The following is a 20,942-nucleotide window of genomic DNA, read 5'->3' on the forward strand; positions in this document are numbered from 1 at the left end:
GATCTCACACATTGGTATTTTCATTTTGATTTGCTGATTTACACGTAGCACCACCTATTAACAAAAAATAACAAAATAATAATCTAAATAAAATTCTTATAAAAAAATATATAATTTTAAAATATATATGTATATATTCACTTAATTACTGCGACAATGATATAGCACGAAAAAGATGCGCTATATAATAACTACAATAGGTAGCATATAGCACTTTTGCCTGCGTGCGTTTGAAAGTATTACTCTGAAAAGTCTATAGTACAGTGGGTGATTGGTTAAGAACATAATCCGTTCCTAGACTTTGTTTGCTATCTGAATTGTAGTTAACCGATTATCGATTTACCATAGGTTTAATGGAATTTTGGTTAGTTCGTTCTGGAAACTCCAAAAAAATGAAAAATACAGTCAAGTCCGCATAAGTCGACACCCCAAGGGGAAGTGGAAACGTCTCGAGTTATCCAATGTGATGAGTTAAAGCAAAGTTGAAAAAAAAACACAAAACTACAATTAGGAAAATACAGTTGTGCTTTATACATTAGTATAGGCTTACAATACATTGTGTCTTCCATTTACAATTACTCTGTAGATGAAAAACTGAAAAATTCGTTTAGTGTTTGTTTTGAGCACTTAACTGTATCGAGTTTCCTTTTCAACTATCATGAACGCCTTGAAAATATCATCTTCGCAATTGTCAATTGTTGGAAAGTGACGTCTAAGGATTCTTAATGCCTCTAGCGTGAGAAAATGCAAAATTGAATTCTGGTGTGACGTTGATGTAGATTGTATATTTTCTTTATTGTTTATCTGTTATTATTTACACATAAAAATACATAAAATGTTAAGGCATTTTTATTAATATGTATGTATATATATATATTAATAATATTAATATATTATTGAATATATTAATTATATATTAATAAATAAATTGATTCTCCCTCCCGAAAAAAATGAGTTTGCACCACATGTGAGGAGTGAATTCATTCTTTCAAGAGGGGTGACGACTTATCAGAGTGTGGGACAGCAAAAGAATGTTGTCTTATACAGTAGTGACTAGTTAAACGGTGTCGAATAAACCGGAGTTTTTATTAACACTAATGCCTATGTAAGTCTGCCGGGTCCACAGAAAACTGACTACTTAACCGATGGTGACGAGTTATCTGGGTGACGACTTACGCGGAGTCGACTGTATATGCTTTCTTACTACGTTTTATTTATATTTATACGTTTATATTAATATTTATATATTTTATAGTAATAAAAATAAATATATAAACAGTCTTTAAAAATAATCTCTAATAAACAGAATTTTTATTAGTCATGTTTTTTCCATTTGTGGGAGTTAAAGAATCTGTGTAATGTCGATTGCTTTACTCTCTTCTTCGAGATTTTCCAGAGGTAAGCAATAGCATCAGTGGCGTAGCATAGTGGGGGCGGCAGGAGCGGCCTGTCCCGGGCGGCACGTTTAGGTGGCGGCATTTTTTCACAATAAATAATAATAATATCTTGTAAAAATTTGAACCATTTCACTTCATATTTTTGTCGAACCGATTGAAATGAGCATGGAATTTTTCATTACTTATTCTGAGACAAAACTGGGGAATCCCCTTTCTTTAAGTGAATGTATAATAATGACATCTTGCTCATTGTAGCGACTGACAACACTGTCTGTACTGACTTGTAGGGATTTCCCGTATTTTATTTAAGGGGACAAAATTTTCCTCCGCTCCGGGTGGCTGACATCCATGCCACACCACTGAATAGCATTGTAATTGTAGAAATCCCCAAGCCTATTAACCTCAACCTCGCTTGGATGCTATTGTCAGACCATTGTTCTGACATCTTTCCACTTTTCAAAGATCTTTAATAGCAGATATCTATATTAATCCTCTTTTTCAGAAGACAAACATATCTCGCCGAGTTTCTTGGTGTTCTTCATTCAAGAGTTCTTGGCGTTCTTCTGTTGTTAGATCAGTTTCAGGTTCCATTATGAGCTCTTTAATGTTCTTTATTTCTCAGATTTGACTTTTATTACTCCTTTAGTTGCTCGAGTCTTCTTGATTATACTGTATCTTTCTCAGATAAGATTGAACTGCGCCCTACTGCCCAGCAACATTAGGCATCAGGCATCTTTTGCCCACTCTCTACCTGTGCCTATTATACTCTCAACTTTCGAAAATAAAAACTGACGCAAAACGTAACGAGTGCCTGTCTGACAGTCTTGAGAATTCTATAAAAAATTGTTTCTGTCAGAAAAATAAAAGGTTGGAATTATAAAGGAGAGTTTCAAAGTTTGGAGGAATACTATTCGATCAGTATACACCGGGTTGTTTGTCGATTCGACATCTCCCGCGCACCGAAAAGTTCCGAATTGTTGCCTGAAGACAAGGGAAGACCAATTGGTATTCAATCCTTACGTCGCTTTTTCTTGTGTTTGTTCTGTGAGGTGTTCGTTATCCGAACATATGTTCGTTGTTCGAACATACAAATCTTTCGCAAAAGTGTTCGTTATCCGATTTGTTTCTGTTCCGAATTGTTCGCTAACCGATCACCCACTGTATTTAATTTTCCACATCTAACAACTCGAGTTATTTCATTTCTGAATAATACTTTCTTAATTCTAATAAGTGCCTTCCAGTAGCCACGTGTAAAACTATCAAACTCTGGTACTTAGTTATCCGTGGTTTGGGCATGGCCAATGGTGTGGCCACGTGGATTTTTCTGAGTTTTCTTCACCTAAAGAGGGGCCTGCTTTCCATAAAAGTTTTCCTGGAATGAAGCCCTCCCAGCAAATCACTTACGTGGCGCGTTGCTGTAACCAAATAAATCAAACTAACTCAACGGTAAATTATATATTGTGACATCGTTACAGTGCCGGCCTGCATCTTTTCGTTACAATGTTCTCAATTTTTATTCGTAATTTTGTCCCTGTGCATCCTACTTTTCCTGTTGGCAATAGAGTCGTGCCAGTAAGGTATCTAACTTCATTCATGGGAAAATTTTGAATCGAAGTAACGTGACATACATTTCAAATCTGATGTTCTTATACAGTTAATCTGGACTTCCTGCCCCTAATTTCACTACCTCTGGTCTCAGCTCTCATGCATCTAACTCTTTTTTCTATATTGAGGAAGAATAGACAATTGGAGTATCGTGATAAACGTGACACTGGTAGACTAAAAAACTTATATGTTCTTCGTTTTAATATTTATTATATTATAGTATTTATATAACTACGAAAGTTATCTTATGTAAGGGTTTATCACACAGAGTGATTAATCTAACACCGTTCAAAAAGTCTTTCTTCTTTTACTGTACCCAATTGAAAGAATTTTTTAAACACGTGACATTATGCACTTGGTGTTTTAAACCATTACGTAAGATAACATTTGTAGTCATATAAATCAAATAATATATTATAATATAATAGAAGGGTTAGAAGTACGAAATAATCTAATAATCTTGATGTTCGTTATTATTTTTTGCTTGACAACGCCAGGCTCATCTGCTAGTTTTATAATAATTATCAACATATATTTTCAATTTTATAAAACTGACATTATGATAAATTAATCTATAGTTTATTATTAATATTTCTGATTTATAACTTTTAAGATTAGCTATGTATATTTTTAATAACTTTGTTGTTTTTATATAAAGGGCTTTGAATCAACATTAAATGGAATATCATTAAACATGCAGCGTGGAGAATTATTAATTGTCATAGGCTCTGTTGGATCAGGGAAGGTAAATATCTTGTTTTGTATTTTAAATGAAAATTATATCCTTTATAATTTAAAGATTGTGGAAAAAATTAATAAAAATGAATTAGATAAATGGTTACATTTTCTTATCTATATATATAATCAACAGGACTTGATAATAATAATAATAATAATCAGTACAGAGCCCAAACGGTCAGGAGTTGAAAGTTGAAATTTGGTACACAGTTAGGGTATGTCACGAGAACGCACACTAAGAAGGAATTTTTCGAAAATTCCTCCCCACGGGAGAGAGGGACAGAATTAAGTCTTAACAGTTCCATTAACATTGGAAACGTTAAGTAACAATGTAAGCAGCGCCGGATTAAGCCTCTAGCAGGCCCTAGACAAAATTTAAATTGGGGCCCCATTTAAATAAGTTGCTTCTAAACAAATCTTATATAATGTGACATTAGCGTAGCTAGCATGGGTGACACCCGGTGCAGATATCGTGGTGTCACCCCAAGTCACACCGTAGTGTCACCCTTTTTAACTCTTTTATAAAACACTATTGAATTGTAATATCTTCGCACTCGAGCAACTTGAACGCTATATCGAATATGCGATGTCACGACGTGTAAGTTTAGATTTAGAAAAGATCTCGTGGCATACAGCACATTACTTCTGACGCACGGGTGACTGTTGACCTTTCTTTTTTTTTTTTTAGGCAACGGCTAGTCAAGAGGAGCTTAGTAGGAATTGTTAAATACAGCCTTTTCTGTCCTATCGAATTTCTTACATAATTTTTAACTCGTTTTGAAACAGAAATCTGCACTGAAGCCGGGCCCCTCCGAATTATGAGCCCTACACATTTGCCTACTTTGCCTATTCGATAATCCGGCCCTGAATGTAAGTGTTAAGTAACAATGGAAGTGTCAACAATGGAAGCGTTAAGAACAGAAGAGTCAACAATGGAAGCGTTACGTAACAATGGAAATGTTAAGAGCACAAACGGTTAGGAGTTGAAAGTTGAAATTTGGTATACAGATAGGGTACCAAATTTAAGTACCACAGTGTTAAGTAACGATGATAGTTTGAAGTAACAATTGAGAACAAGAGAAAGCGACGTGCAATACTTACGGCCTCTGGAAAAAAAAGGAAAAAGAAAAAGAGTAATATATTAGAACACATTCGATTTTCAAATTTAAACAGATTAGTTCGGTTTTTCTCGACCTTTCTTCTTTAGAACGTTTGATGAAATCGATCGATATAACCAGAACACGTTCGTGAAAATCGAACAGTATTAGGAACATTCGATTTTTCAAATTCGACCTTTCTTTAGAAATACTTAGTTCGTTTGATGAAATTACTCTTTTCTTCTAGTTGACTATAAACGTAATAATCTTAATCTTTCGCTATCGTTACTTTTACCCGAGCAATGAATTAGATAAATGGTTACATTTTCTTATTTATAATAAAATGAATTTTTAAATTTATATACAGTACTTGCATATCTTGTTTAAATAATTTTATCTATTTATGATTCTAATCCTTCAAAAGAAAATATATAATCTGTGTACTTATACAAAACGGTGGGTGTTATTAGTATCATGTACGAAGAAAGATAAATTGTTGGACAAGTATTCGTATTACAGGCAGTCCTCTACTTACGAACGTTCGTTTTACGAACTTTCAGAAGTTACAAACAAAGCCGACAGTGGCGGGTTAACATGAGCGTGAGTAGAGTACCTAGATATCAGAGTAGCGACACAGGAGTCATCGCCGCCATGTTCTGTCGATCGACTGTCATCACGTGGTTTATGAGTTTACATTAAGAAATAACGATTTTTTTTAGTTTAATAAAGCATTTTATTCGTAAAAATGCTTTATTAAACTAAAAAAGATCGCCATTTCTTAATGTAAACCCATAGACCACGTGATGACAGTCGACAGAACATGGCGGCGATGACTCGTGTTTCGCTGCTCTGATATCTAGGTACTCTAAGCGTGAGAGCGATAGGTGAGAGGCTCTTAGTTGAGTTTGGACTGTAGTCAAGATGGCTTCCTGGAAGTAAGGTTGTGTCTGTGCAAACTCTAGTTTTAACCGTTAGTTTCGCCAGATTATTTTGGATTACCACGGACTTGTGGACTACCATCTCGTCCAGTACGTCAACCCGGTTCGTTCAATATACTTTTTGTCTCAATATCTTAATTTGGGGGAGTAGATTAATTTCTAAGTCCTTGGTTTTCGATCGTTTCTAAGTTGTGGGGAGGTTTTTTTTGGGAGGTGGCACCGGGGGGTTTTTTTACGCTATGCTTCATTTAGTTGCCCCTAAGGTTGGGTTAGGATAGATTAATTATATATCGAGTTACGGCGAGTTTTAGATTTTATATAAGCTTTTATGGGAAATTTTCAAATGTAAAACGACCGTTAGAGCCGTTTAACGTTCTTTCTAACGGTCCGCTTTAAATCTTAACGATTTTCTAACGTTTTTATTCTCATTGCCGCATTTATCTTTCGTTCGATTTTTCTTTCTTTCTTTCTTTCTTATATATATAGTTAAGTTAAGCTAGTTTGCACTTAAGAGTACATTCTTGTAATTTATTAGTTAAGCTTTCATTTGTGTTGTCGTGTTTTCGTTGCAAGACTACAGTCTTGATCGGAATCAGGGTAGCTTGCGTTACTTAGTACTTTTGTGAGTGTTTGATGGCGACGGGCAACTCATCGAAATTTCTTGACGAGGCGCTCAAGCTCCTCGATGAGCTTAAGGGTTATCTTGCTAGAAATAGAAATAGGAAGTTGGGCTCAGGAGCCCATTCGCGGTTTATAACTGTTCAGTTCCAGCGGTTGATTGATCTAGCGAGTTCCACAGTGTCAACTTGTTCTGTTCTTGATTCCATTGACACTCGGTTGGATTCGCTTATCACCAAGGGTGATCTCGATGGCGCGTTTACTGCACATGCTGAGAGGACTGGGGCGGTTTTCTCTGAGGTCTTAGAGGCCGTTCGTGGATTGCAGCGGGTTGTTCCAGCGTCGGGGTCGGCGGTTGGTGATCTCACTGATGCATTTGCTGCACATGCAGAGAGAACGGACGCTGTTATCTCTGAGGTGTTGGAAACCGTTCGTGGAGTGCAGCAGGTTGTGCCGGCTTCAGGGCCGGTGGTATCCAGGGCACCCGGGCTTTATAGTGACGCTGTTAAGCTTCCTGCTCTACCCTTGGATTCAGTTTCGGTGCCTTCCAAATCTTGTCACACTGTACTGGTGTACAGTAACCCTGAGTCTAACGACTCTGAGCTTACCAGAAAGGTCCTAACTTCTGGAATCAATCCGCATAGCTTAAAAATAGGTGTTCAGAAAATACGCCGTATTCAAAAAGGCGGGATTGCTGTTGATTTGGGATGTAGAGCAGATGTGGGAATTTTATGTAATGCTGTTTCTGAGGTTTCCGGTTTACGTTCAGTTATTCCGAAAAAGAGACGCCCACTAATCAAGATTAGCTCGGTACCTAAATCTATTGAGAGGGACCAGCTCTTAGATGCCATTTATGAGCAGAACAGCCGGGTTGCCGTGTTATATTCCAGAGAAACATTTCTGGAGAAAATTAGAGTGCGTTTTCCAATTGGACAGCATAGTACCACTTTCGTTTCTTGGATTGCAGAGGTCTCACCGGACCTCAGGTGTTTCCTCCTAAAAGAGGAGAAGGTGAACTTGCAGTGGACTAGGTGTAGTGTTGTAGACTTTCTCCCATCGAATCAATGTTTCAAATGCCTTAAATTTGGGCATTTCGCCAAGAATTGCGATGCAGAAGATCGTACATGCAGTCAGTGTGGAGGCAATCACGCCTTCAAAGATTGCGATAAGAAAACAGAAACTCCAAAATGTATGAACTGCATTAGAGAGAATAATAAGAAAATAGATCATAATGCGCTCGATAAAGTCTGTCCTGCCTTTATTCGATCAAGAACACAGCTCCTTGCCAGAATAGACTATGGCATCTAACAGAAATACTGACACTTGCCGTAGCAACTCTCAACTACGCATTGTACAGATTAATCTGGAACGAGCGATCTCTGCCAGCTCTCAGCTCCGACAGGAGATTAACAACTATGATATCGCTTTAGTGCAGGAGCCCTATTGTCGCAAGAATAGGGTAGCTTGTTTTAGCAACAAAGACATTATCATTCAGAGCCAGGATGAACGACCGTGGGCCGCAGTCATTGTTACTAACCCTACCTTGGCCATTATCTCCCACCCAAAGTTTTGTTCATCTACCTGCATTTGTATCGAGGTCTGCCTTCCTGATTTACACATTATCATCTTCAACGTCTATTGCTCGAGTAAGTCAGATATCTATGAAACCATTCAGAACTTGGAGTCGGCTGTGACTCATTTCAGTAACCATAGATTTTTAATTTCGGGTGACTTTAATGCGCATTCGCCTACTTGGGGGGGCGAGTATAGAGACGGCAGGGGTGAGGCCATGGAGAACTTTATTGCTGCACATGGCCTTCTGGTTGTTAATGACCCAGACTCTCCACCAACCTTTTCGTCATCTAATGGTCATTCTTGGATTGACCTGACCATCTGTTCTAAAGGCCTCTGCTCTGTTATTCAGGATTGGCAGGTAGGCATTTTTGACTGCCTCTCTGACCACGAGTGTATAACCTATAATCTAGGCTGCAATAATTTGCAGGTTGCAGAAGCTTCGAACAATAAGAATGCTTTCAATACCAAGGCAGCTGATTGGTGCAAATTTCAGGACACTATTCAGCAAATCGGCAGACCTTCATCTAGGATTGTATCACATACTGAGGCCAAAGCCTATATTGAGTCAGCTATTATCCAAATCTCTTCTGCATGCGTGGAATCCATTCCTAGGAGGAAGAACAAAAAACGGATAACTCCATGGTGGAATTCGGATTTATCTCTTATGCGCCAGAACAACAACAGACTGCGCAGGGTATTTCAGAGATGTCATGATCAAAGGAGGGAGGAACTGCGAATGCAGTACCTCTCTTACCAGAGAGGGTATAAGGAGGCCATTAAGAAGGCAAAACTTGATTCTTGGAAGTCCTTCTGCGCAGGTGCAGGTAAAGACCCATGGGGGTTTATATATAAGCTATGTGTAAACAAACTCAAAACTCCTAGTTTTTTTAGTAGTAATATTGACAGCCCTGCCAGTCTTGAGACCACAGTTTCCGGCCTTTTCGATTATTTCTGTCCTTCTGACTCCCTCGTGGAGGACACTCCCGAGCACTCTGCAATTAGAAGATGCAGGAATGATGGTGAGCTCTCAGAGGATGACCCGCCTTTTACCTTTTCTGAGGTCAATGACTCTATAAACCGTCTCCCAAGGAACAAAGCCACGGGTCTAGATGGGATAAACAAAGACATTATTCTAACAATATGGAAAACCTGCCCAGATCTACTTCTCAGCATTCTCAACTTTTGCCTCAAGTTCGGTATCTTCCCTCAGCCATGGAAGAGGGCTCTTTTTGTTTTAATTCCGAAAAATCGGGGAAAACCTGTTGACATTCAAAACATGCGAAATATCTCCTTGTTGTCAATCTTGGGGAAGATCTTAGATAGGCTCCTTTTTAATCGCATTTATTGGTTTTGGGAATCCAGAGGACTGTTCCATGATTCCCAATATGGTTTCCGGTGCCAGCGTGGAGCTGTTGATGCATTGATGGACTTAGTTGGGCACATCAAACATTTGCTACGAAGCAACAAATTTGTCTTTGGCCTCAGCCTAGATCTGAAAAATGCATTCAATTCGGCCTGGTGGCCGCAAATTTTACGACAGATTTGTAAGCTGCCGACATATGGGGGCAATTAGTTAATTGCACGTCAGGAAAAACCTAGGGACCGATCGTATGTGGGTGGTGGCGGCAGAGGCAAAGATGACAAGTGTCTTACAATAACCGTTTATTTTAACCTCAAAACAAACTTACAAGGTAGGCCTACAGTACAAGATGCGATCTAGATCGTCTGCGGCAGAAGGCGCTCCGGATGACGGCGATCGGAGAAGGCTGTCGGAGTCGTCGGTAAAGCCCCGGGGCAGTCGGGTAGGAGAGTCCGATGGGGTCGGTGACGGACGTCGGCGAAGGAGTAGGTGGCTGGTTGGAGTACCGTCGTCCACTTCCGGGTAGAAAGCTCCGTCGTCTCCCCTTCTGACCTTGATACGGGGGTTTTTATACGATTTTCCCCCGAATCTTCCCTCTTGATTGGTCTTAAGTCCCTTTTTCCTTTTTTCGATTGGTCAGTCTACTGTTTCTAAGCAAGACGAAAACCAAATTCGGCCGGGGACGGCTCCCGGGCGTTGACAGCTACTCACATAATTTACACAGTTTGCCCCCTCTCGCGGACATCGGGCTGAACCGATCCGCCAAACGTTCTGTGGCTGCCCCCCCCTTCGCGACGATCCCGGGCTCATATGGTCTACAGGTGACCTTGACCATCTGTCTCTCTTCTTTCTCCCCTTTTTTGTTAATTGTTTACATCTCGACTCTTGTATACGAGCACCGCGACATTCCCTTCGTCGTTTATTACCGCGTTGTGTTTGTTTTAGAAGAAATGCTTTACAGATGTCCGGTTTATAGCCCGATGCGCGTTCTTGCTCCGATTGACTTTCCGAAATTTCCCGAGGTAGCGATCTTGTAAACAACCGAATTCTCGGCGCCATTTTAGGATCTTCACAGGGCTCCCGCCCTTTTAAAAATGTTGCTTACATTTTGGCAACATTTTACCTGGCAGCTCGGCTGCCAGTTCGATCTCCACTTTGCCGGAAGTAGTGATCCTATTTTACTTCTCCCCGATGAGTTCCATTTACTCTTGTCGACCACCGTCTCCGTTCTTGTTCGCGACAGATCAATTTTTGTGTTAATTGTTAGACGGACCATATAGCAAAAAAGGGATTTAATATAAAACATATATATATAGACAAACAGAATTTCAAACTACACTACAGAGAATACAATATGATAGACGAACAAGGACAAAAGAAGAAGACACATACGGCACATCCAGAAGTCGGGGCCTCCGGGTTTCTTTCTCCGGTCTCCGAGGGGTCCCCGCCCGGCAAGCATTTCATCGCGGGTTCGGAGACCAGCCCCTGGCTCTCCCCGCCGCTGGGCACCTCTGGTCCCTCTCCTGTGAATACCGCTGGGGGAGCTCCCGCATCATTCCGAGGCCTCTTCCCATGCCTCGCGGAGCCCAAAGGGAAAAAGCCCCCCTTTCCTCCGTTCTCAGAGGCTCCTGTCCTCTTTCCTCCTCACGACGTTGGTCGCTCTGGGCCCGGAGTTTCCTCTCTTGAAATTGCTTCGCCCTTTGCGCCGCGTACCTCTGTGCTTCCTCCACCTCCCGCCTTACTTCAGGGTCCACCTCTCCCTGCAGGGGTAGGACCACCATCTCCGGAGTAGCCTCGTCGGGGGCACTTCTAACGCGGGCGATAGCGTGCCGCACCGCCGTCGGACACACATGGAACTTCTCCTCCTCCTCTTCTTCTTCTTCTTCGTCACTCCACCCGAAAAGTTCGGCCACTGTCTCTAAATCCAACTCTTCCAAATCCCAGGTTTCGGCTGCTTCTGCCATGTTGTCTACTCGTGCTTTTGTTTTGTTGTCTGCCAAATATAAAGAAAAAGGTTTTATTGGTTAATGACGTAGGCGTCCTTTATTGGCGGGTTCTCTCCTCTCTTCCCCCGTCTCTTTTTCGGAGATCGGTTTCTATTCGCGATTGGGGTTGCCTTCTCAAAAAGAGGAGGTCCGTATTTCCTGGCGTTAGGGTCCTTTATGCCGCTTTGTTTGTTTCGGGCCTTTCGCCGCCCCTATATGTTCCCACAGGGTAAATGGTCGCCATCACCGTCAAAATGTGATCCTCGAGCATTCTCTCCAACATTTTTACGTTGAGGGTTAAGCAGTCCTTCATTCGTAGGGTGGCCTTTAGATCGTCGGTTACGCTCTGAGGAGTGGACTCCCAAAGCATCGTCTTACCGCGCCCGCGAATCTCGATTCTTCCCAGGAAGCGGCCCGACTCTTGTCGGCTTCCCACATTCTGTACAATGATATAAACGGGAGAGTTTTCATCGCTGGTTTCCGTTTTAAAAACCTGGACAATAAAGTCTCGCTGATGACAGTGGAGATGTGTTATCCATACGAGGGGTTGAGTTGCTTCCAACCCGATGAGGACTAACTTGACAGCGTCGTGATTTATGTGACCTATGTGAGGGTGTCGTTCCGTCAGGTGGGGGATCACCTGTTGATACACGCCCTCCCATGTGCAGACTTCGTCCATTGATGGACATAAGCACGTTCGATACGGGCAATCCTGTTCGTGGGCCTTTCTCTCTGGAACAAGTCCTGTTTTCGGACAGCCGTTACCTCTGTAGACACACGGCAAGGCCACCATTTCGGCTAGTCTCTCCAGCGTCAAGTTACGGTAATTCCTGAGTTCTCCCCGGCAAAGCGGGCATTGACGGACGTACAGCGAACATCGGGAACATATCGTGTGTCCGGCCGGGCATTGGAAGGTAGGGGGTTCCATGTAGTCGTAACAGACGGGGCATTCAAATAGGGAGACCAGGGCAGGATCTGGAGGTGACTCCTGGATCGGATCTTGTTCCGGGTTTGATGTTTCCATGGGGGGCGTCACAACTTGATCTTCCTCCATATTTTCGTCTCTACACAAAAGGAAAAGAAAGTTGGGTTGAATAGAAATTTTCTAAGCCACGGACAACATAAAATACTATTATTTAAGATGATTTAATTCTCTCGCGCCGTTCTATAATCGTCTCATTTGGGTAGGAATGGTCTCAATTCTGACGGGAGGCGTCACTACCTCTTCCCGTTTGGCTACGGTTAACTTCTCCCTTTCGTCTTTTCTTGCTTCCGGGATACCCGACGATGGTCCGGCTTCCGCAGTTACGGGTATCAGTTCGATCATTTCCACGGCGTCCGGTTCTATTCGCTCTTCCCGTCGGAAAGAGGGGTAAGGACTCGCAGATCTTCGGGTTCCCATGCAGCGTAATAGTTTGCGGCATCCCCAAGCGATTAAAAGTGTCGCCAGAACAGTAACGCAAGAGGCTATGAGGATCGTGTTCCATGCTGAGACGGGATAGTTTAACACACTCGGTGTCGTCGAGAGAATATCCGTGTTAACTGATTTTATTTCTCGGCTTATATCTCGTAATTTCCATCCCGGAAATTCCAATGACCAATCGTGTTCGTTGGTTCGAAGGACGTTTAAGGTGACGTTTTCTTGGATATAGTCCCGTAGTATCTTCGCTTCCGTAAGATTGAGAACGTCCGGTATTGCTGGTATCACATAGTGGTTTCGGAGTGTAACTTTAAAGGAAGTCCGTGATTGGAAGTGTGACGTGAGTCGCACGCCGGGTACGTGGCCGGAACAAGTCATGGGCAACTTAAAGATTCCTGTGTTATTTAGCTTAATCATCGTAACTGGTGAACGTCGTGGGTTTCTCAGTTGACTACATTCGATGACTAAATTTAAAGGTGACGGGGTGGAGTATATCCAAGTTCCTTCCTCGTCGATACGGCGGAACACTGGTTTTGGATAAACTGACACCTTTCTTTTACACAGTCGGTTTACAGTTGGCTCGTCTGCCATGAATAAGGCGTATTCACACGATTGATACGGAAGCTTCCAGACTGCAACTTCCGGTGCGCAGATCGTGGTTAAGCCGTTTGTGCATTTTTGCAAGTTGTGGGCCTCCAATAGCATGTAAAGCTGCCGATTCCTGGACAAGGCGATGTACGGATATTCGGTTTGATAATGAGCAAATGTCTTCGAAATAGGGAAATAAGCGGGGAATTTCACTACCTCGTATAGATCAAAGTATCCTTCCGGAGTAATTAGTGGGAATTTTGCGAAAATTCTTAGTGTTGACGGAAGTGCTACAGCGGTAGTGGTTATCCATTGATAGTATTTAAAGACATTGTCTTCATTTAAAGTCTCGATCAGCGAAATCCCGCTGGGCAAGTGTTTGTTTACTTCCGTTAACGCCTCTACCAATTGTGACCTTGGCAGGAAATAGGAACTAAGTCGGTCGTTTTCTAGCATCTCTATCGCTTGTCTTAGGTTCGTGATGCCGATTCGGAATTCCATGACGGCATTTTCGGCGTATCGAAGTGCAGTACTCACGACGAATGTGTAACTGAATACCTGAAGTTCCTTATCTAAATAGTCCTGTCGTCGGATCATCATATCGATGTATTTCCGGTTGTCCTTGACCGCTTGAAGGGTTTGGTTCATGACGGTTGTCTGGGCGTCTAATATGTGTACAAACTTTTGTTGGTTGCGGGATAGTTTGTCTATCCTGCTATTCATTGTTTCCACCTCCTCCGAGGTAGCGGTTCCGAAAAGGAATTTTAAGATTTTCCCTCCGACGTCGATTAATCCTCGTTTTGCTCGAGAGGGATTTCCTAGGGTTACGGTGGATTTTAATTCGTTGTATTCCGCCTCGAAGTCGGCGAGGGATTGTTGTAAGTTTGTCAACTCCGCGTCGGCTAGAGTCCATAAGGGCTTCATGGGATCATCTTGCTTCTGTTTCCCTCTTCTGACGACCGGAGTTAAAGAGGACAGGTGACGATGTAATCCACGAAGGTAATTGTCATATTCTTCGAACGATATTTCGATAACCATGGTCCACTGGCTCGTGGTCATGAGGAAGTTTCCTTGGTGAAGAAATACGACACCTTTGGTCAAGGCGGGCACAATTGTTGACACTTCATACACAATGTAACTTATCAGCACGAACAAATATATTGTTACGGATTTTTCCATCGTCATCTATCAAAAAGGGAGTCTTACATCACTACTAGTCCCGGTTCGCGACAATTTGTTTAAATGAACACGCGTATTTACAATGGACCTCTCTCCGCTTAGGAGATGATAGCCTCTCTTTCGCAATAAAGAGGAGCTACCATTTACAATTACCAAATAATCCAGTCGGAGTGGGAGGTGGCAGCCGCGGGTGGCCCTCGCTTTGCTGAGTCATTTCGGCAGTCTCCGCTTCCCGCAACGCCCCCACTTCCGGCGGTATAATTCCCGACGATCTGGGAAGGACCCAGGGATATTCGCTTACTGGTCCTTGGCTTCGGAGAGCATAGTTGTGTGTAGGTTGGGACGGAGTTGCGGGTTGATCAACTCCTGTGCTTTCGGCAACGTTCGTGGTATCTAACCGGCTTTGATGCAGCGACTCTAAAATAATTTCATCCCAAGGGTCAACCGGTTCCGTCTGCGGTTGCGCTTCGGTTGGTATTGATGATTTTGCGTTTTGCGCGTCGGGGAGTTTTTCTCCTGCATCGGAGGGTACGAACTCCATCCTAGCGATTGCAGGCTTCAATCTATTAGCATGAGTATGCAATTTCTTCCCGGATTGGATGTGTTGGACTATGAAGTCTACGGGGCTCGTTTCCGCTATTATCCTATAGGGACCGTGCCATCGAGGCGCCAATTTTCGTTTCACTCCCGCGGGTGTAGCTACCTCATTAACGAAGACTCTGTCTCCGATTGAAAATTTGTATGGCTTGTGCTTACGTTGATGATAGGTATTTCTATCGTTCGCGGCCTTTTCCGCGTGTTCCTGAGCTAATTTATGAGCTGAGGTCATCCTCACTCTCAATTCGCTCGCGTAATTTTCGTTTATGTCATATCGGGGTCGATTCGGTTCAATGACGATATCAAAGGGGTAGGTCGGATCACGTCCGTACAGGAGGAAGAAAGGTGTCTCGTTGGTACTTGAGTGTACTGTAGTGTTGTACGCAAAGAGCGCATACGGGATCATCTCGTCCCAGTTTCTCTGATCCGCGTCGACGTAGTGCGTTAAAATGTCAATTAGTGTTTTATTTAATCGCTCAACCATTCCGTTGCACTGGGGATGATAAGCTGTGGTAAGGAGTCTTTCCACTTTCAATAGCTCGCAGACCTCCTTCATGACTTTGGAGACAAAATTGGATCCTCTGTCAGTGAGTAATTGTTTTGGGACCGAATGTCTAAGAATAATTTGCGTGACGAACGCTTTCGCCACTGTTTTCGCGGTAATATCGGGCAACGGAATCGCTTCTGCCCATCTAGAAAAGTGATCGATAAAGACCAATAGATATTTGTTGCCGCTACTAGTGATAGGAAGGGGACCCTGGATATCCAGTGCCGTGCGTTCGAAGAGCCTCGACACTCGAGGGAACGTCTGCAATGGGGCTTGATGTCCGTGTTGGGGCCTTTTCCTCACCGCACACTCTTGACAACTATCACAATAATGGGTGATGTTCTTATTCATCTCTGGCCAAAAGAACTGTGTCTGTAATTTCTTTCGCATCTTTTTCTTACCTACATGTCCCGAACTAGGGATATCGTGAAACAGTCTTAAAACGTAATCTATCATAACCTGGGGTACGACTATTCTATCCCATTTCTCGTTTCTCTCGGGATTTTCTTTTCGGTGATAGAGTGTTTCGTCGGCGTCTAAGTAGTAATCCGCGATTTCTCGGTTTGTCTCCTGGGAGGACGAGTCTCTCAGTAATTGTTGTCTGATTCGCTTACAAAAGGGATCTTTTAACTGTTGCTCTTTTATTTGCACCTTACTGTATATAGGTTGCATTTCGCTGATCTTTGCCACGGGCATTCGACTTAGCGCGTCTGCGTTCGTGTGGGCCTTGCCTGGCTTATGGATTATTTCGAATTGATATTCTTGTAACGCCAAATTCCATCGACTAAGTCTCGAACTTTCGTCTTTAACATTAATAAGCCACCTAAGGGGTCTATGATCCGTTATTATTGTGAATTTTCTCCCGTAAAGATAGGGTCTAAAGTGTTTGATTGACCATATCACGGCCAAACATTCCTTTTCTGTGGTGCTGTAATTCCTTTCGGCTGGTTTTAACAGCCTACTCGCATATGCCACTGGGAGTTCTCCCCGTTCATCTTCCTGTGATAACACAGCGCCTATCGCAGTGTTTGAGGCATCTGTTGCTAACACAAAAGGACGGCCAAAATCTGGGGATCTTAATAGGGGTGCAGTTATCAAAATTTCCTTTAATTTTTCGAACGCGGTTTTGTGTTCCTCGGCCCAGTGGAACTTTACATCGTTCTTAAGTAAGTCCGAAAGGGGCTTTGAAATTTTTGCATATTGCGAAATGTGACGTCTATAGTACCCGGTCAGTCCCAGAAATGCTCTAACATCTCGCTCATTCTGAGGTTGGGGAAAATTTCTAACGCACTCGATCTTAGACGGGTCGGGCCGGATACCATCTTCCGACACTTCGTGCCCTAAAAACTTTATTCGCTGCCTCAGCAGCTGGCATTTTCGGGGCTTCAACTTCAGACCCGCTGTCGCCAGGCGCTGAAGGACAATTTCCATCCGTTCTAAGTGAGTTTCGAAGTCTGGGCTAAATACCAAGATGTCGTCCATGTAGACGAGGCAAATTTTGTTCTTCAGACCGCTTAATATTAAATCCGCACATCTTTGGAATGTCGCTGGGGCACAGGTAACGCCCATTGGCATCCGATTGTATTGGTAGTGCCCCGAGGGAGTACTAAACCCCGTCTTTTCTTTCGATTCGGGGCTCAAAGGCAACTGCCAAAATCCGCTTAAAGTATCCATGGAGGAAAAGTATCGCGATTTTCCCAGCAAACTCAATGACTCCTGGATATGGGGCAACGGGTACGGGTCTACCTTGGTAACTTTATTTAATTGTCTATAATCCACAACTAATCTGTAGCCTTGGGGCTTTTTTGCGACTAATAACGCAGGTGCCGACCAGGGGGAACTGGACGGTTCAACTACGCCGTTTTTGATCATATTTTCCACTATCTCATCCATTATTTCCCGTTGCGCGTATGGAATTCGGTACGGGGCACGACAAATAGGGGGACTGTTTCCAGTGTCTATTTTGTGCTCTACTAAATCACAATAGCCTAGATCGTAATCGTCTTTCGCGAATACTTGTCTGTATTTGTATAATAAATCTACCAAAGGGGTTAATTTGTCCTTTCCTACTTCGCTAAAATCGAATAAATTCGCAAATTGCACTCTAGTCAAATCGTCTGCATTTGATCGCGTCATCTTATTTTGTTCTGCGCTTTCTTTTGTTTCCTCTTCCGCTAAGAGGAAATTTCCCAACTTACTCCCTCTGTTTAATTTAACCGGTTGTGTTTTTACATTCATTATTCTAACGGGTACTTTACCAAATTGCCGTGTTTTAACTAACGTGCTAGCAATAAACACTCCCTCTCGCTCCTGAGGTGTTGGTTCAACAACTCCTAATTGACTTGTCAGCTGGTTGCGGACCTTCCCTTCTACAATGACTTCTGATCTTGGGGGAATAACGTAGTCGTTGACTAACGTTACTTCCTTAGGAGAATCGTCCTCTCCCCGTTCTAGGCTGTCAACCGTTATTTGTTTTAACTTCCCCCGTTTAGTCTTTCGCTTATATTTTTGTGTATGTTTATTTTTCCTCTTTATCCCCTTGCTTTCCAAAACTCTATTTTCGCTGTCGCTATTTAAGGGTAAACTTAAATCGTCTTTCGGCGGTACGCTTAGCTCGGCGCTTGGTTGCGTGCGATTGTCCTCGGTGATTTCCTTTAATTCCGAACCATTGTCGGGTTTTTTCATATCGGCTAATCCCCAAAACGTCACCGTGTCTCCTGAGGGGAAACTGAGCGTCGCGTTTTTAACCGAGATTGTAACGTCATATTTTTGGATAAAGTCCCTACCTAAGAGTCCATCGTTAGGCATAGTAATTTCGGGAGACACTAAATAACAGTCATGGAAAAAGGTCAAACGTCCGATTTGGAATTTTAACTTAAACTTTCCGAATGTCTCGATAACGTGTCCGGTAACACTTATTAACTCTACCATTCTAGTCTCCGCTTGCTGCAATTGCGCTGTGTCGGGAAATAGATCCCTAGAAATCAAGGTAACAGCTGCGCCCGTGTCTATCGTCAGCTGAACTTTCCTATTTTCTATCTCACAAATCATGGTACAAGGAGGTAATTCTCTACTTCTTGATTTATTGATTCCCGCTAATTGTGGTACGTCGGGACCTACTGACGGTCGATTTATTTCGCTGTTTCGGTCTCTAAATGCAACTGATGTGACTCTGTCGGGGTCTCGCGTTTGTTTATTGTCTACCGGTCTATTTTCAGGGGCAGGCAACGCTAAAAATCGAGGAGCGGCTACGTTGTTCGGTGTGCGCTCCATTTCGAAGCTACTTCCAGGCCAACCTGGACCGTAACGCGGGGGATAAAAGGGCAACGGGGCACCTTGTCGGTTGGTTTCGTATTCGAATTGTCTAAATCGCGCAGGGGAAAAGGGTATTTGTCCTGACCGACTAGCTCTAAAGGCGTTTGGCAGATTTCTAATGGGGGTTTGCCATTCGGGGGCTTCTTGATTCGCTCCCCACCTCCCGGGATACTGAGGAAAAGCGTTTCCCCCGTACCAGTCGAGTGGCGACGGCATATAACCTCCGTATTCTGCCCAATTAGGATTCATCGCGCGAAATTTTGGTGATCCATCCCCACTCCCTCTCCAAGGGGGCATTGGACCTTGTTCCGAATAGGGACCGTAGCAAGGATATCGCGCACGGGGTTGTCTTTGCAGATTGGCGGGCTGAGATCGCGAGGGAAATTGTTGCGGCGGGCGTCGCTGCGCATTCGGGGAATGCCGTGGATTTCGCATCCCATCATTCGCTCTATCAGTTCCTTGTGTCCGGTTTGTTCGCGAGGGCTCATCTGTTTGGAAATTGTTTATGGGCTTAGGCGCGGGCGATTGATCGAGTCTTTTCCCTATTGTCGCTAATTGCTTCGAAAGCTGCGCGATTTTTGCGTCGAGAGCCGATTCTCTTCGTGAGTTTGATTCTTCCGCCAGCGTGTCGTGGCTTTCCACTGCATCAGTGATGCCGGCAATTGAATTTCGCGTCTTTCCCGCCAATTGATCTATCGTTTCTTCGCGAATAGCTATTTTTAATGCATCAGCGAAAGTTTCTGGGTCATGAGTCATGACTCTTCTTTTTAGCTTGTCAGTTAAGCCATGCAGGAACTGAACGCGCAATTTCTCGTCCAGTTCACGCTGTTGGCAGCGTTTGATAATTGCGTTTTCCTCTTCGTTCGCACCCGTCTGATCTATGCTTGTCGCGCTAGCAAGGGACTGCAAGCGGACCGCGAATTCTTGGACCATCTCGTCTCTCTTTTGAGAGCATGTATGGAATTTCTGGACACGTATGCTGTATGGTTCTTGGTCAAAACGCTGGATCATCAGCTTCCGAAAAGTTTCAAAGTCCGTTACGCTCTTCATGCTGAGGTCTCGCCATGCAAAATCTCGGGCTACACCCGCGAGTTTGCACTTGGCTATGCTCAAGCACTGCCGAGGGGTCCATCCTGCCAGACTAGCAATCTCTCCTAACGTATCGAAGAAATCGGTGACGCGCCCTGATTCACCCGAAAACGTCGGGATCAATCCTCCAAACGCGGAAAAGGAGGGAAGAGAACCGCCACTGCCACCGTCACGAGGTCGCGTCGGGACACTCGCATCTGCCTCCATCGTTCGACCCACTTGTTAGAAAAACTCTTTGTCGGCGTAACCTACTAAAGTTTTGTGGGGCTATTAAATCCCGAGCTTCTGACACCAATGTAAGCTGCCGACATATGGGGGCAATTAGTTAATTGCACGTCAGGAAAAACCTAGGGACCGATCGTATGTGGGTGGTGGCGGCAGAGGCAAAGATGACAAGTGTCTTACAATAACCGTTTATTTTAACCTCAAAACAAACTTACAAGGTAGGCCTACAGTACAAGATGCGATCTAGATCGTCTGCGGCAGAAGGCGCTCCGGATGACGGCGATCGGAGAAGGCTGTCGGAGTCGTCGGTAAAGCCCCGGGGCAGTCGGGTAGGAGAGTCCGATGGGGTCGGTGACGGACGTCGGCGAAGGAGTAGGTGGCTGGTTGGAGTACCGTCGTCCACTTCCGGGTAGAAAGCTCCGTCGTCTCCCCTTCTGACCTTGATACGGGGGTTTTTATACGATTTTCCCCCGAATCTTCCCTCTTGATTGGTCTTAAGTCCCTTTTTCCTTTTTTCGATTGGTCAGTCTACTGTTTCTAAGCAAGACGAAAACCAAATTCGGCCGGGGACGGCTCCCGGGCGTTGACAGCTACTCACATAATTTACACAGTTTGCCCCCTCTCGCGGACATCGGGCTGAACCGATCCGCCAAACGTTCTGTGGCT

General features: G+C 43.6%; 1 protein-coding gene across 1 annotated transcript in view; it reads left to right on the plus strand.

Annotated features, from left to right (window-relative positions):
* The window catches only part of LOC136978155 (ATP-binding cassette sub-family C member 4-like), a 76,698-nt gene that overhangs the window by 12,821 nt on the left and 42,935 nt on the right, over positions 1-20,942 (plus strand). The window contains exon 6 of the mRNA XM_067273808.1: positions 3,661-3,747. Coding sequence (XP_067129909.1) covers positions 3,661-3,747 — 87 coding nt within the window. The remainder of the gene's footprint in view (positions 1-3,660; positions 3,748-20,942) is intronic.

Source organism: Centruroides vittatus, unplaced genomic scaffold, assembly GCF_030686945.1.
Source record: "Centruroides vittatus isolate TY-2023 unplaced genomic scaffold, ASM3068694v2 contig_5, whole genome shotgun sequence".
NCBI classification, from domain to species: Eukaryota; Metazoa; Arthropoda; class Arachnida; order Scorpiones; family Buthidae; genus Centruroides; species Centruroides vittatus.